General features: G+C 46.5%; 1 protein-coding gene across 5 annotated transcripts in view; it reads right to left on the minus strand.

The window, feature by feature from the left end:
* The window catches only part of VPS13D (vacuolar protein sorting 13 homolog D), a 236,859-nt gene that overhangs the window by 11,725 nt on the left and 209,519 nt on the right, over positions 1-15,615 (minus strand). For 4 of the 5 annotated variants that reach the window (XM_072828308.1, XM_072828307.1, XM_072828306.1 and 1 more), the window contains one exon: positions 1,820-1,951. The exons of the other annotated variant lie outside the window; for it this stretch is intronic. In XM_072828308.1, the coding sequence (XP_072684409.1) occupies positions 1,820-1,951 (132 nt within the window). The remainder of the gene's footprint in view (positions 1-1,819; positions 1,952-15,615) is intronic. 5 annotated transcript variants of the gene reach the window in all.

Raw genomic sequence — 15,615 nt, forward strand, 5'->3', positions numbered from 1 at the left:
AATATTTATTGAGTGCCTATTATGTGTCAGGTACTGTTCTAGGTGCTGAGGATGGACTGGTGAATGGAACAGACAAAAATCCTAGTGCTGCTAGGGCTGCCATTCTAGCCCTGCTGGACCTGAGGAATGACTCTCTGGGCCTCTGATCCAAAAGTTCCACCAGCAAAGTGGCATAAAGGGCAGCTGGGGCACCAACTCCTCCCCAAGGAAGTACGAACAGAAAGTCCTCCCCGGAGTGAAGCTGCCTGGGGATTCTGGGTATTGCAATGGTGACCAGAACTGGGCCTAGACTGAAAAAGCAGAATGGATTCAAGAAGTGTGCCGTGTGGGCATCCCCGGGTGGCTGAGTGATTTAGTGCCACCTTTGGCCCAGGACCTGTTCCTAGGGACCCAGGATTGAGTCCCGCGTCGGGCTCCCTGCATGGAGCCTGCTTCTCCCTCTGCCTGTGTCTCTGCCTCTCTTTCTCTGTCTCTCATGAATAAATAAAATCTTTAAAAAAAAAAAAAAGTGCTGTGGACAGAACTGTGCCCTTGCAGAATCCTGATGCTGAAGCCCTATCTGGAATAAGGAAGTGATTAAAGTTAAACGAGGTCGTAAGGGTAGGGCCCTGATCCTACAGGATTCGTGTCCTTATGAGAGACGCCAGAGCTCTTGCCTGCACGTGCTCGCTCTCCACCACGCGAGCACGCAGCCAGAAGCTGGCCATCTGCAAGGCAGGAAGAGAGCTTTTCACCAGGAACCACACTGGCTGGCGCCTTGATCTTGGACTTGCCACCCTCCAGAGCTCTGGGACGATGGTACTTTTTACGGCAGCCTGAGCTAAGGCGATCTAATGCACTGCCATCTCAAGAGACCTTCCAGTAACACTGCAGGGGGTTTGGGTTACACAAAACACATCCAGGAAGAAGCCATCGTATCCAGTAAGCAGCAAATGATTTCTGGACTTAATTTTTGATGTCTCCATTCAAATATTGTACAAAAATAGGAGATGAGGTCATCTTAACACTGTCTCTAACAATGACAGTGAAGGCTATCCTGAACTAACCTCTGCTTCAGACACTCCTCCACCAACCAAAAAATATTCATGGCCCTCACAACTCTCCTTTTCTTGCTTTAGCTTAAAGAGATAAATGTGCACTAAAAGAAATTAAGCGAGCATTTTGCTACCCATCAGGAATAACCAATTGCCTTGTCTGGACTGGTGGTTCTAACACCTACTTAAGTTACAGAGCATTTTCTGCTAAAAGGGTCTCTGCAAAATATCCTAAAATAGTGATAAACTGAATCCTATCCTATCAACTTGGAATAATTTCATGAACCGAAAATACTACAAGACCCAAGGTATATAAGTTTTTGCATTCAAAGAGTAGCAACACTGTTTTAAAGACTGCTTTTCTAAAATTCTCAGCTACTAGTTGTTTGCCATTTGTTTATGTTTTGTTTCACTAGGCATTCTGCAGCAAACAGGAGAACACCAAAGCTTAAGAAGGTTTTACACAGAACAAAGCCTTAAAGCTGAGAACTTTTTACTCTTTATCTTCTCTCTGTGAACACACCAGGAAGAGATTGCCATTTCCTAGAAACAAAACGCCGAGGTCCCACTGTGGAACTCAGTTTGAGAACCACGGTTTTGTGTAAAAGGCTTTGGACGAGAAGTTATACCCACACCTATAGCACATTTGGGCCAAGGAAGCTCTGGCAGGTTCCAAGGTCTAAGAGGCACAATGATGCTCAGAATAGAAACTTCTTGGACTCGAAGAGAGAAAAGGCAACTAGCTCAGCGAGCCAACGGGGCTGCTTTCCCACGGCTCCACTTACAATTCATCTTGAATGTTGTCCGTTAGCTTGAAGAGCTGCTCCTGCCCCTCTGCCTGGCTCTCAGAGTAGCGCGGAAGCAGCCCCTGGGGCCCAGTGCAGCAGCGCGGTTTCCGAACCCTCTGGGCTTGCGTCCTGGGACAGGGAAAGGAACAAACAGCAAAGAGGTTAAGTGCTATGGTTCATATGATTTTCCTTTCTCATCTGAAATAAAAAAGTACTACATCATACAAGGCAAGCTCCCAGTTTAGGGACCAGCACGAAGCCGTGGCAACGCCTGTGAGTGCTCCGGGAGGGAGCTGGTTGAGTCTCTGGTTTTTGTTTTTTTTTTTTACAGATTTTATATATTCATCCATGAAAGACACAGAGAGAGAGGCAGAGACACAGGCAGAGGGAGAAGCAAGCTCTCTGCGGGGAGCCCAATGCGGGACTCGATCCTGGGACCCCAGGACCAAAGGAGCATGACCTGAGCCAAGGGCAGACGCTCAACCCGCCAAGCCACCCAGGCGTCCCCGAGTCTCTAGTTTTGACGAGAACCCAGTCTCTGCCATTTCCTGACCAGGTGACCATGGACAAGAGAGCTTCTTCAACTGCAGGTTCCAGTTTTCTCTGTAAACTGGGATGGGGACAGCGTCACAGGACGGCTGCGAAGATCAAGGAAACTAAGTGCCCGTGGGGCCGGGGTTGACAGGATGTGGGCCAGCTACCACTCACAGCTCCTGTCCTTGTTATTACTAAGACTTCTACTTGGGAAAACCCCACTTTTCTAGGAATCTTCAGGAGAGGCGCCTCTGGACTTGCCAAAGGCCAGGAAAGAAGTGAGGGGGCCGGGGCATCTAGAAGGCACACACCAGGCTTCTGGACCTCTTGTAGGATGAGATCAGCGCCTGGGCACAGGGCGCAGGACGGGAATCCTAGGAGGGAGAGGACAGGCTCCATGGACTGGGCCCAGGCCACAGTCTGGGATGCTGCAGTGGCTCTAACTCATGCCACTCTGCTGTCGGCCACCCAGAGGAATCTGCTTTGCCATGGCTTTCAGGGTAGATGTTGTCTTTTTCCACAAACCATATTACAGGGTAATTGATAAGTACTTTTCGGTGTTTTCCTAGAAACAGGAGTCCATATTTGTCTTGGAAAGGCTGTGCATATTTCAGATGACTGATAAGAGTGTGCCGGGTCTGTCCTCGGCCTTGTACTCGCTGTACTTTTCATTATTTGTTCCTGGATTCCACTGAAGCAAAACATCCTTCTCTAGACACAGCTAACAGAGAGGAGTAAGATTGAATCAGCACTGAATCAGCACTTGAGAACCACGTACTAACACTAGTGTGCAGACTTACTTGCAAAGGCACCGAGGTGCCCTGGTCGGGGGCAAACAGGGCTAGTGACAGACAGAAAGTCAGAAGCTCGCCACAGGCCACGCAACGGGGTGGCAGCGAAACTGGGACATGGCCAAGCGCTCCTGGACCCAGGTCAATGCTCTGCCCATTGGGCCGTGATGCGCGAAGCCCCATATCTGGTTAATGTTTGACAGGTGCCAGAAAGCCAGCAACACATTTTTAAAAATTCAGGCGAAGGATGCCCTAGATACCACTAGTTGAGCTCTTCAAGGTTGATGTAAGGAGAATGTCAAGAAGTTTCAACGATCTGTACTAAGGAAGTGGGTAAAAAAAATTTTTACTTGGGCAGCCCGGGTGGCTCAGCGGTTTAGCGCCGCCTTCAGTCAAGGGCCTGATCCTGGAGACCCGGGATAGAGTCCCACGTCGGGCTCCCTGCAGGGAGCCTGCTTCTCCCTCTGCCTGTGTCTCTGCCTCTCTCTCTCTCTGTCTCTCAAGAATAAATAAATAAAATCTTAAATTTTTTTTTTTTAACCTATATCCTGTAAGCAAAGTGTGGTACCCTTTTCTAGGCAGCAAAGCCCTGCTCTGGCCGCCCTGACCTTGAGACAACTACTGTCATTCCCAGCCCTGCCAATGGCAGGCTAATGAAGGGTCCTTTCCCTCAAGGTATCCTTTTCCTACTATTCTGTCTCCAATGAAGTTCCTGGAAGACGTTTGGGCCATTTTGGCAGAAGTCCAAAGGCCCCTCTAAGAGGAATGCGACGGGGCCCATTCCCTATAGCTTGTCAATGTAAAGTTTCATCCTGACGCCTCACACCACATCTTCCCAATCCACTGGGAGGTCTGCGGGCTCAACATCCCCCATCCCAACTACTTCTCCATCTCTATCATAACTAACCAACTATTACAATAGTCTTGTAATTTACTCTATTTCTGCCCTTGCCTGTCCTCCTCACAGCAATGAGAATGATGCTTTTAAAATACAAGTTAGAGACGCCTGTGGCTCAGTGGTTGAGCATCTGCCTTCAGCTCAGGTTGTGATCCTGGGGTCCTGGGATCAAGTCTCACATCAGGCTCCCTGTGGGGATCCTGCTTCTCCCTCTGCCTGTGTCTCTGCCTCTCTTTCTCTGTGTCTCTCATGAATAAATAGATAAATCTTTAAAAAAATAAAAGTTTTTTAAAATAATAAAATAAAATACAAGTTAGATCAGGTTAGCCATGTGTCCAAAACATATTTGCTTTACATCCCATTTATTTATTTATTTGTTTATTTTTTAATTTTTATTTATTTATGATAGTCACACAGAGAGAGAGGGGCAGAGACACAGGCAGAGGGAGAAGCAGGCTCCATGCACCGGGAGCCCGACGTGGGATTCGATCCCGGGTCTCCAGGATCACGCCCTGGGCCAAAGGCAGGCGCCAAACCACTGCGCCACCCAGGGATCCCCTTTACATCCCATTTAGATAAAACATTTGCTTATTGTTTGGCACCCCATCTGGAACATAAGCTCCTTTATAAAAAGGATTTTGTTTCATTCACTGCTATCCTGAGATCTAGAACAGTACCCAGCTCATACTTGAAAAACAACAAACGTTAGTTGAGTAAATCAATGAATGCATTTGTGGGTGGGTGGGGGAGAGGCATAAGGGCCACTTCAACCATGGAACTCAATAGTAAAGGTGGTATGCAAACTTTGGAGGAGTTTGAAGACCAGAGATTCTGAGCCTTGAAGGTCAACAAAGTTAAGGCAAAATAGGAACCAGCTAGAGTCATATCTTCTTGGTAGAAAGGTCAAGGGTATGTTTATATAGTCCACTGATCAAAACCAAGGAAGGGGCAGGAGGGCACGGTCACAAAATCAATCTCATTGCTAACACATGTATTTTCTTTAAAGGAAACAATCTTTTCATTACTATGCAAAGTGGGAACAGCATGCTACCAATGACAAGAAGACTTACTAAGAGTCCTAAATTCCTCTGGTGGAATCCAAAGAAGCCAGAGAAGTCAAGGAAAGGCAGCTTGTTTCTGGACCTGAGCTCCTAGAAATCACATCTTGTAACAACTATGAAATAGCTGAGAGTGTAAGTAAGTGTGCCCCATGTCATCACATTATCAAATAGCTGCCTGGTGTATACAGTTACTTCTTTACTGCATGGCATCCCTCAGGATCCTCCCCAAATTTCATGAACGCAACCTCACCTCCACTCACTCCCAGCACAACTCTGAAGTAAACTATAAGCCCACCCAAACACCAGAGAACAGGAAAGTCTAGTAGCTCCCTTGTGGGTACATACTACCTATCTGTTAAGATTCTTTCTTTTTTCTTTTCTTTTTCTTCTTTCTTTCCTTTTTCCTTTCTTTCTTTTTCCTTCCTTCCTTCCTTCCTTCCTTCCTTCCTTCCTTCCTTCCTTCCTCTATCTATCTATCTATCTATCTATCTATCTATCTATCTATCTAGTTTCTTATCTGTCTTCCCAACAGGTCCCAACAAGTTTCACTTCCCTGGTCTTCATTCTGTGACCAACCAACCACACCAAGGGAAGGCCAGGTGTAGAGTTCAGGCACTGCTGACTGGAGGAGCTTACTATGGCATTCAAGGCTCACTTTTCATGTGGACATAGAAGAAAAGAGTTCAGCTTTGCCCTGGAAGGAAAAGGTCTTCCCTTAGAGTCTTGTAACTCTAGGGGCTGCCAGATGGGGTAGTTTAGAGATACTCTTAATAGGAGCACAAAGGGGTTAAAGGAATTCTTCCCAGAATCCCCTATTGCTTCATTGCTCTTGGTACCTGAAAAACTATTCTTTCTTCTCCAAAAGTCACCTAAAATTTTAACTTCTAAGGTCCAAGTTGGAGGCTGCAGGGTGGGGTGTGTGTGCACACTTAAAGTCACTGTGCGTGAACACATTTGGCACCAAACTTAATCAAATAGTTGTAAACAAAAAACCATAAGCTAGTGTTTTCAAAACTCGTAAGCCAGCAAAAAACTTCAAAGTGCTTTTCTCCAGTGCAGGGCCCTGTGTGATGGGACTGTTTTTCCCGATGACGATGGCACTCTGAATTCAAGTAACTCTCTGAAACCAGTGTGGCTGTTGGTAATAGCAGTCCTACCTATTTCTCTTGTGACTCAGGGACATGGAGTATCTATCTCTGAGTGACAGGTCTGAAGTCACTTTCCTGTATTCATGTTCCCTGGGAGCCTATGAGCACCTGGAAGGAATGGACTCTACTCCCTTTTTCTTTTAAGCTGGGCTTTACTTGTCACTAGGCTCATCGTTACCCTCGGTTCAGGGCCCACTGTCATCATTGGCTTTTTCTTTATCTTAAATGGTACAATAAACATCTGTGAAACCACGCTTCCCAACACAAAAACGCCATCATTGGCCATAACCTGAATCTCCTTGTGTGGTCTTCTGTTGTTCCCTCCCCGTCTCCCTCCGTTCCTCCTCCACCTAAGACAGCCCCTATTCTAAATCTTGTACTTATCGTTCCTTTGCTTTTCTTCTTCATTTAGCCTTTTTTTTTTTTTTTTAAAGATTATTTATTTGAGAGAGAGAGAGAGCACGATCAGGGGCGAGGAGCAGAGGGAGAGGGAGAAGCAGGCTCCCCTCTAAGCAGGGAGCCTGACATGGGGATCGATCCAAGGACCCTAGGATCATGACCTGAGCCCAAGGCAGATGCTTAACTGACTGAGCCACCCAGGCACCTCTTCATGTAGTCTTATTATATTTCAACATATTTCTTATTATATTTCAACATATGCTCTGGTATAGTCTTGTTATATTCTTTGGTTTTAGTTGTTTTAGGCTTTTGAAAAAGGATGTCACTACCTTCTTATGTTTGGGGACTTACTACTTCTTTTTAAGTCATCCAGCTAAGATTCAGCCATTCTTTTGTGTGCATCCATAATCCATCTATTGTATCTACTTTTTATTATCATCCCATTGTATGGATACACTACCATTCATCTGTTTTCCTATTGATGGTACACAAGTTATTTCCAGGTTTTGCTATTATAAACAAGGCTGCTATGAACATTCCTGTACATGTTTCCTGGTGAACGTAGGCAGGCAATAGTTGCTTTGTGTATATATATATATATATATATATACACAAACATATATATATATGTTTTGGAGGCATTTGCTAGATCACCAGGCATGAATGTTACCTAACAAGACAATTTAAGTTGTTTTCAAACTGGCTGAATCAATTTACACTCCTCCAGCAATGCACGTAAGAGAGCCTCGTGATTTCTTTCTTTTCCAAGCTTGTATCATCTAGGACAGCATTGTCCAATAACACACAGCCACCGGTCACGTATGGCTACAAGCAACTGGAATGTTGCTAGTGTGACCACGGAACTAAATTTTTACTTATTTATTTATTTGGAACTGAACTTTAAAAAATTAATTTAAATTAAATTTAAACTGCATGTTCAAAAATACTGATCTCAATTTTCAAATTTTTGCTGCTTGAGTGGGTATAAAATGGCATCCTGGTTTTTTTTTGTTTGTTTGTTTTTGCTTTTAAAGATTTTATTTATTTGAGAGAGAGAGAGAGAGAGAGAGAGAGAGAGAGAGAGGCAGCATGAGTGGGGTTGGGCAGAGGGAGAGGCAGATGCTCTGCTCAGCAGGGAGTTCGATGCCAACTGACTGAGCCACCCAGGTGCCCCTCCTGTTTCTTCTTCTCATCCCCACCTTTCATTTTCAATCTAGAGGATGATGGTGTCCAATACAAGAAATGGAGTAGCTGTGGCGCCTTGTGTGCAGATGCTAGAGTCGAAGGGTCAACTTCTAAGGTACGCTGGCCCAGTACTGTTGGACCATCCTCTGGCCTCCCCCGCTTGCCTTGCCCCGTCTCCTGATCACCTGTGCTGTCTGCATGTGCTGCTGCTTGGGTAGGGTCTTCGCACTCCAGCTCTGGGGATAAAGGATCCTCCATAACACAAGGGGTGGCAAAACCCTGCCCATTCCCCTCTCATTAGCTGACAGCGTCTCTGACACTTGGCATGAAAGATGGTTTAGAACAGGAGTCCGTTTAGTGCCTATGCAGCGACTCTGCCTCCACAAGCCTTTGTTTAGCCAAAGGTCTGTGGTGTATTTAATTGCTGCCAGCTGGGGGCTTGTCGGCCATCTTAAGCTCTCAGCTGCTGCGGTTTATAAATTTCACAGTGTATAGAAAGAAGCAGGCCTTCCAGTCAACCAGCTAATCCAAAATGTCAGCACCAAATGAACTTGAGCTTTGAACTCCATGAAAATGTCAGAGAGTCGGCTGCACAGCACGGACGACTCTTCCCCCAGGGAAGGGGCTGCTGATACAGTGGCTGATACACAGCAGATATCCCCCCAGCGAGCACGATCAATACACAATCTGGCCACTGCTATCTGACATACATACACTGGAGGCCCCAAAACCAAAGATGAGGATAATGCAAACAATCCATGTCATTTTCTTTAGGCAACAGTAAATCCAAAGAAGGTGACACAAGGAGATCTAACCAATTCCACTTGGGTTGATCTTGCCTTTCAGCCTGGGGGTCAACAGTTGGCCAGCCATTATTTGTTCTTCGCTTATATGATGAGTAACTATGTCATAGCTCTATTAGTTGAAGACAGATGCTGTACACACAGAGCCACACCCCTATACAGCGTAAGTTAAGCTATTAGTCGGTTGCAAAATTCATCATGGCCAATGTCTATCAACCAAGGAAGGTTCAAAAACAATCAGTAAATGAGGAGAAAGTGTATGTGTCAAACACATGACTTCCTAGTACAATAGAATGTTTATTCGACTGATGACTGCCATCTTCCTCAGGGGCTGTGCGTACTGACCCCAACGGAGTGATGGATTGTGCCTGCATTTACTTTATGTGTGTGTCCAAGACTTTTGTTTTAATTAAATATCTCACAGATATATACTGTGCTCAACTGAGCACAAACAGTTAAGCTCAGAACAGAAGGTCAACCCAGACTATCTCCTCAAATATTGTTAATGGATGACATGCTCGACCGAATGGTTCAACCAAACATTTGTCAGTTCTCTAAAAGGTCTCAAAGGTCTGTCTAAACAATACTCTGCACTGGAGTGTACAAACTGGTTAAAAGTGCCTCCAATACCCAGTATGGCGTCTGGGGGTTGAAGAAGCCCGCCACGTCATCAGTTCCATCTCATCTCTAACCTCTAGCCTTCTTGTCCCTACTGTCCCCACATCCAAAAACTAAGTGGGAAAGGCTTTTTCCTCCACAGATTTTACTCCTTTCAGTGGACACTGTAATCAGAGGAGATTCCACGAGAGGATGACAGCCTCTAAAGTTTGGCTCAGTTTACAGGAGAAATTTCCAGCCCCCATGTTCCATGACAAACAGAAATCCACTTTCTAGAACCCACTCAGAGACAGCATTTAATCCATTGGTTTAATAATAACTGCTGAGCTCTGGCTGCACTAAACCTTGAACCCAGAAAATTGCACCAAATATTTGCTACGACAATTTGGAATTTGAACACATGAAAAAATAGGTTGGGCAGAATGAAACTGAGGATCCAAACTAAGGCGGCCAGAAAAAACGAGCCTGCTCAGAGCCTTGCGAATGGCTTGTGTCTGCCTCTGCCCCCATCTACCCACCCCATGTAATGACTTTTCCTAAGCTATCACACGCATAGGCCAGCGCCAGGCCTTTTGGAAGACAGGGATGAATCAAGTTTCTAGGGACTTTGCTGGAGTCTAATGTAGAAGGTAAACATAAGCAGGTGATTCTCATGCGGCAGGCAGTGTGTGTGTGTGTGGGGGGGGGGGGGGTGTAGGGCACCAGGAGAGAGCCCAGGCTCTGTGGCCAGGCTGCCTGGCTGGAACCCCAGTTCCACTACTTACAAACTGTGACCTATGGTGAGTTGTGTAACTTCTTGGGGCCTTGGCTTCCTCCTCTATAAAACGGGGATGATAATAATGAGGCTGTTGTGAGGAGTAAAGAGTGCATCTAAGTGCTCAAAAAAGTGCCTGGTATGTGACAATCAATGAAATGCTGCCTGTGATGATGGTGGCGGCGAGGATGGATATGTGGAGAGTGATGATGGTGTACAAGGTGGGCCTTTACCTAGCTTAGGTTGCCGAAGATGGGCTAGGAACAGGCTAGGGCCCAACAGCCAATCTTTCTGATTAGGTTTTCTTCGTGGGGAAACTGCTTCAGACAGAAATAGTTCCCTTTCCTTTTGCTTTTTTGTTAACATTCTACTTCCTTCTCTCTAGAGTTCGGAAGTCGTATGTGGAACAACACACAAAATCTGTATTGTATTGTCGCAATGGAAAAATGTGGGTAAGATGCTGATTCATGAAATCGTTAGAAATTATATTACTACCGCCGTGAAGTTTTTAGTAATTTGACGTCCTGCCGTGGGGACAACGTTTCCTGGGCTGGGCTTTCTCTCATCAGTGGGATTCACACCTGACTTGTTTATAGGGGTCAAGGCTTCCTATAACCTAACACATGTTTTGGGGACCCCATGACATTGCAACTGTGACAGCTGGTAGGACTCATGCCAACAGATACGCCTACTGGGATTTAACCTCTAAGAACAACATTGCTCAAAGGTTCTTTTCCTAGGCAACTAACTGCCTCGGGTAAGCCTACCTGTTCAAGAGGGCGGGGAGTGCGGGGAGGTGGGGGGCCGGGGGGTGGAGGGGGGGCAAAGCCAGCTGGCTTCATTAAGAATTCCAATCAAGTGGATAATGTTATAGTGAGATAGATGACAGCCCAACAGCCTCAGATTTCCTAAGATGCCTTTTTTGCATCCATTCAAAAAAAAAAAAAAAAAGCTTATAAAGTGGTTTTTGCAACTTTCAACATCATCACAAAAACAAGGTATTTGACCAACACCAGCTTCATTTGTGTTCTAAGCACAGCATTCTGAACCAGAGTGTAGTGCTTACAAGAATCCCTCAAACCATGGACAAATTCCTTACTAACTTGTCACCTCAAATGTCAATCCCAAGATATTTTACCTGGGACAAAACACACAATTCCTGATAAACTTGATTTTATGGCTATTAAGTGCAAATGTTAATGATCACAAACTGATTAAGCCAAATACACCAGATCTTTTCTGATGGATTTCTGGCAATTGATTACTAATTTCTTTATTTAAATCTTTATATTATCTACTTTCTCCCAAAAGTTGATCTCTTTTAAGAGAGAGATGAAATTTAGGAGACTGGTCATCTGAGAAGAACATGAGGCTTTGGAAAAAGACAAACACAGTCTAAAGATGGACTAGAATCCAAGTCCTTTCACTTATTAGCTGAGTGATCTTGAAGAAGTTATTAGATTGCTGGCAGCTTCAGTTTATCAATAAATGGGAATACTTACTTGGCTGATAATGTTGAGATATTTAATATGTGAATAGTACACAGCACAGTGCCTGGCACACAGTAAGTACTTATAAAAGTTGTCTCTCCCTTACCCTTATTCAGAACCCTCAGGTGTTCAGTCAATAGAAAATACCAAAATGCACAACTTTCAAAGTTCAGATTTAAATTTTAAGCCTGAAAAACACTACGGACACATGATTTACTGAATAGGTACAAAGGGCTCACAAGGAATACATCAAATGTTTGGATGCACGGGTGTGCGCTGAAGGAATAGGGCCTGAGCGTTCACTCACCCATCCACCCCATGTGCTTAAAGAACCGACCTTCAAGAGCTAGAGCTAATCCACCTCACAGCTTGCTGAATCACACCCAGTGGCAAATTCTTACCATTGGAATGGATAGTCTTAGAACATTGCCATTAATAAAATTCATCATAGCAGAGGTTTTTAAAGAATAGTTTTAGCAGCAAAACGCTTTCTCTAAAGACGTCTGCAAGATACCCTGAATACACCCAATCCCTAAAACGGGCCTGTTTGTGATTTGTTTGGTTTTCTCAAGGCCACCTGTTCACCTGGGCTGGGAGTTCCATAGGTCCTTCCCTTCAACTATCAGACTATGGCTGCGAGGGGCGGGGCGGGGGGGTGGGGGGTTGAAAAAGGAGAACGAGGGAATGGGAGAAGATGCCTCAAGATGAACTAACACTGGTCATGAGAATCAAAGTTTCCGCACAGCTTCCACACTCTCCCCGGGACAAACAGGCTCTGCGTCAGGCCCTGCGCTCGGCCTGGCCTGGTGAAGGGTCACTCTGAGGCCCTGGGAGGACAACACACCCCCCTGCCAGCCACCAACCTCTTCCAGGGAGGGGGGCTCTCGTGCCGAAGCCGGCCGCGGCCTGGAGAGTGAGCTACGTGTCGAGCAGAAGCTACGTGGAGCCAGAGGTTTTGGTCGCTTCCAACGCCGTTGCGGCCCAGCCCCTAGTACAGTTCCTGGCACAGGCGTACACGTTAAATGGACAGAGCCACGGCCACAGGCTGGGTCAGCCCTGGAGGCAGGAAAGCTGGAGCTGCTGTTGCTGGAGCCCAGGGAGCGGAGGGGCAGTCCAAGGCCAGGAAAGTCAGGGGCTTGGGGACGACCCAGGAAGCCCTGGGGCACAGGCACGCTGGAGAGTGAGGGCCTAGAGAGTTAGGGCCGCGGTGGTGCTCTCCCAGGGAGCAACTGGCTAGCTGCCTGGGGGCCCTGGGAGACCGCGCCCTGTGCACTTCTCCAGCAGTGGGGCCTGGTATTCTGGAAACTGCTCGGAGGCCCAGTCTCATCTGGTCTCGACACGCCGCGGTGCTTCCGCAGCTCAGAACCTTCTGACCAAGATGACCGGTTCTCTGCACCAGCTCAAATTCCAAGGAGAACTCTCTTCAAAGGATTTTAATGCATGGCTTTCATGAGCTCAGTCACCTACTTCTCCTCATCTTCCTGCTGACCAGCTGGTGCTTTTTTATTGTTTGTCATCAAGTTTAACGTAACCTATGGCTGAGCTGTCTCAGAAGCCAAGGTCACCCTTAGTCAAATCTGCCCCTCCACAAACAGGAGAGGGCACCTTCTCTTTGAATGTGTGTCAAACTGGCTCTGGCCATCATTCCGATGTCCTCAAGAATATCTTGGATTTTTCAGGCAAAAGAAGAGATTTTTCTTTGTTCTGCCACAGTGGCTGGGTATAAAGCCAGAGCAGGAATAAGGCAAGGAGAACATCCACGTGTCTGAGTGGGGAGTGGGTACAATGGTGTCCTTTCTCTTCGGACAGGAAGGAAGCAGAACACAAGCTGGCAGCTCGGCGATACCTGCCGGTGCCTCTACTAAAGGTACACGTCTGCCTGGTGCCATGACGTTCAACCTGGTGACAAAAGACTGTTCTTTATTTGGCGATAAGAAGGTCACGCTGCCTTATAATTAAGTGCTGCCAGTGTGAACATGAATGGGACTGCTTGCCATAGTCCATCAACCCTTGGCAAACTGGTTTGTTTGGTCTGGACAGCAAACAACATTCCACACTACTGGATTTTTTTCTCCCAGATCCCCTGCGGCCCCATCACCCCCCAAACCTTTTTTAAAAATTACAATCTGTTCTGCTGTCTCAAGTTACATTCTGTAAATAATAAGCAACACTGATGAAATGCAAAAAGCTGAAAATTTGTAAAGCAGAAAGATCTGCAGTGTGTCCCACATCTGTGTCACATTAAACATTGCACTCAACAGATTTGTGGATTCCTGTCTAATCAGCACACAAGGGTGACGTGGGCCAGAAGGCTCTTATGCCACATGCCACAGCAGGGCTGAGGGCCACCAGAGGTAGGCAAGGAGGGGCAGGAGCTGGCACCAGGAGGTGGATGTGCCAAGCTCACAATGCAGATGACACATGGCTGCCGGCGGCCTTGGTTTTGGCACATGTGGGTTAGAGCCTGCTGCGGTTAGGTCATGGGAGAACAAGCACCCGGACCCTCCTCCACAGTCCTCAATGCTGCTGAAGCTGGGCCCAGGGCGGTTAAACTAAATAACATGTTTTAATGACAAAATGTCTCATTTGAAGGAGTTGGCTCCATATACATTAAAATGACTATAATATAAAAATAGAACAGAAGGAAACCAATTAATGTCCATTTGGTAAAATGCTTAAAGGCTACCGGAGATGATAGCTGTCATGCTCGGCAAAACCCAACCCCATCTTTATTTCTTCCAAGCACCTCTCTCCCTCTCCTTCCCCGCCCCCGCCCCACGCGTGCACGTGCACACAGAAGCACAGGCGCTCACACTAACATTTAAGAAAAACTGGCACAGCATGAGAGAGAAACTACATGTTTTAAACTTGTGGCATCGTGTTGAGTCCCTGAATGATTATAAGGCTCCGTGTTGGAAAAAGCCAGATTCAACAGCCAGTCTTTTACACAGAGGAGCACAAAGAGCCTCTAAGGGTACTCCATGGAGGAACTTCCACTGCCACCTTGACCACAATCTTCCCATCAGCCTTTGGTGACAGACACCAGAACAAAGACGGCTGGGCCACCACGGTCCACACCGTGTCCCCACAGCTGCGTTTACGGTGCTGACGATACATGGGACAGGCTGATTTCACAACATTCTGATAGGAATTTTTTAAATTAGTGTTCCATTTCATGGAGGAGGAAATCGAGAGATTATCAAGATTGCTCAAGGCCATTCAGTTGATAAGTGGCAAAGCCAAACCTGATCTTGGGTCTTTCTGATGCTCTTGGACTCAGTAAACTTATTACCAGCCTGAGTGCTGATGAAAATCTCTTTAGTAAATACTCTGACCCATCACTGTACTGAGCATTCTGGACATCCCAGAGGGATGCCAAAGAAGGCAGAGCGTGGCCGCAGGAAGCTTATAGTCCAGTGGGGAAGGCAAGGCTGACGTCTTTGACATGGGTGGAGGAGAAACCTAGAAAATGCCTCACTGATGAGACTGCTAAGAAGTCTGGCCCCACAGACAGAGGGCATTAGGGGCTTCCTGGGAAGGCCTGGCGTCCAGCTGGGTCCTGCCTACAGGCGGAGCAAGATTTGTAAGAAGACAACAAGATGCAGCATCAGTGCTAATCTGCCAGGTTTTACAAACAGGAACGAGTGGCCACCGAATACTGAGGAATCGGAGGAAACGAACAAGGTAAGAGCTGGCCAGCAGACCACTCCACGTACGATCCTAAGATGTTTGATTGAAGCCTCATTCTCAACGCTGAAGCACCTGCCTGGAGAACTGTGGGCGGTGACAGCTCTCCTCCCCTACAGTGGAGGTACAGGCGTTAACTCACAGGGATTCACACAATGACTAACCCAAATGTCATTAGTACTCGGGAGAAAGATACGTACTAATATGGAGGAGAAACGAGTTAAATGACAACTACTGGAAGGGTCGGTCCAAGAGAGGAGGAGAGGGGACAAACTCTGATCTTGAGGGCTGGGGACAGGGTTGGGGAGACGAATGTGCAAAAGGGATTCACCAAGCAGGAAATCCAAATGGCCAGCGGAAGTAGGAAAAGATGCGTCCACACCCGTCATTATCAAAGAAACGTGTGCAGTAACATGGAAGCACTC

The sequence above is a fragment of the Canis lupus genome, chromosome 5, assembly GCF_048164855.1.
Source record: "Canis lupus baileyi chromosome 5, mCanLup2.hap1, whole genome shotgun sequence".
Lineage (NCBI taxonomy): Eukaryota > Metazoa > Chordata > Mammalia > Carnivora > Canidae > Canis > Canis lupus.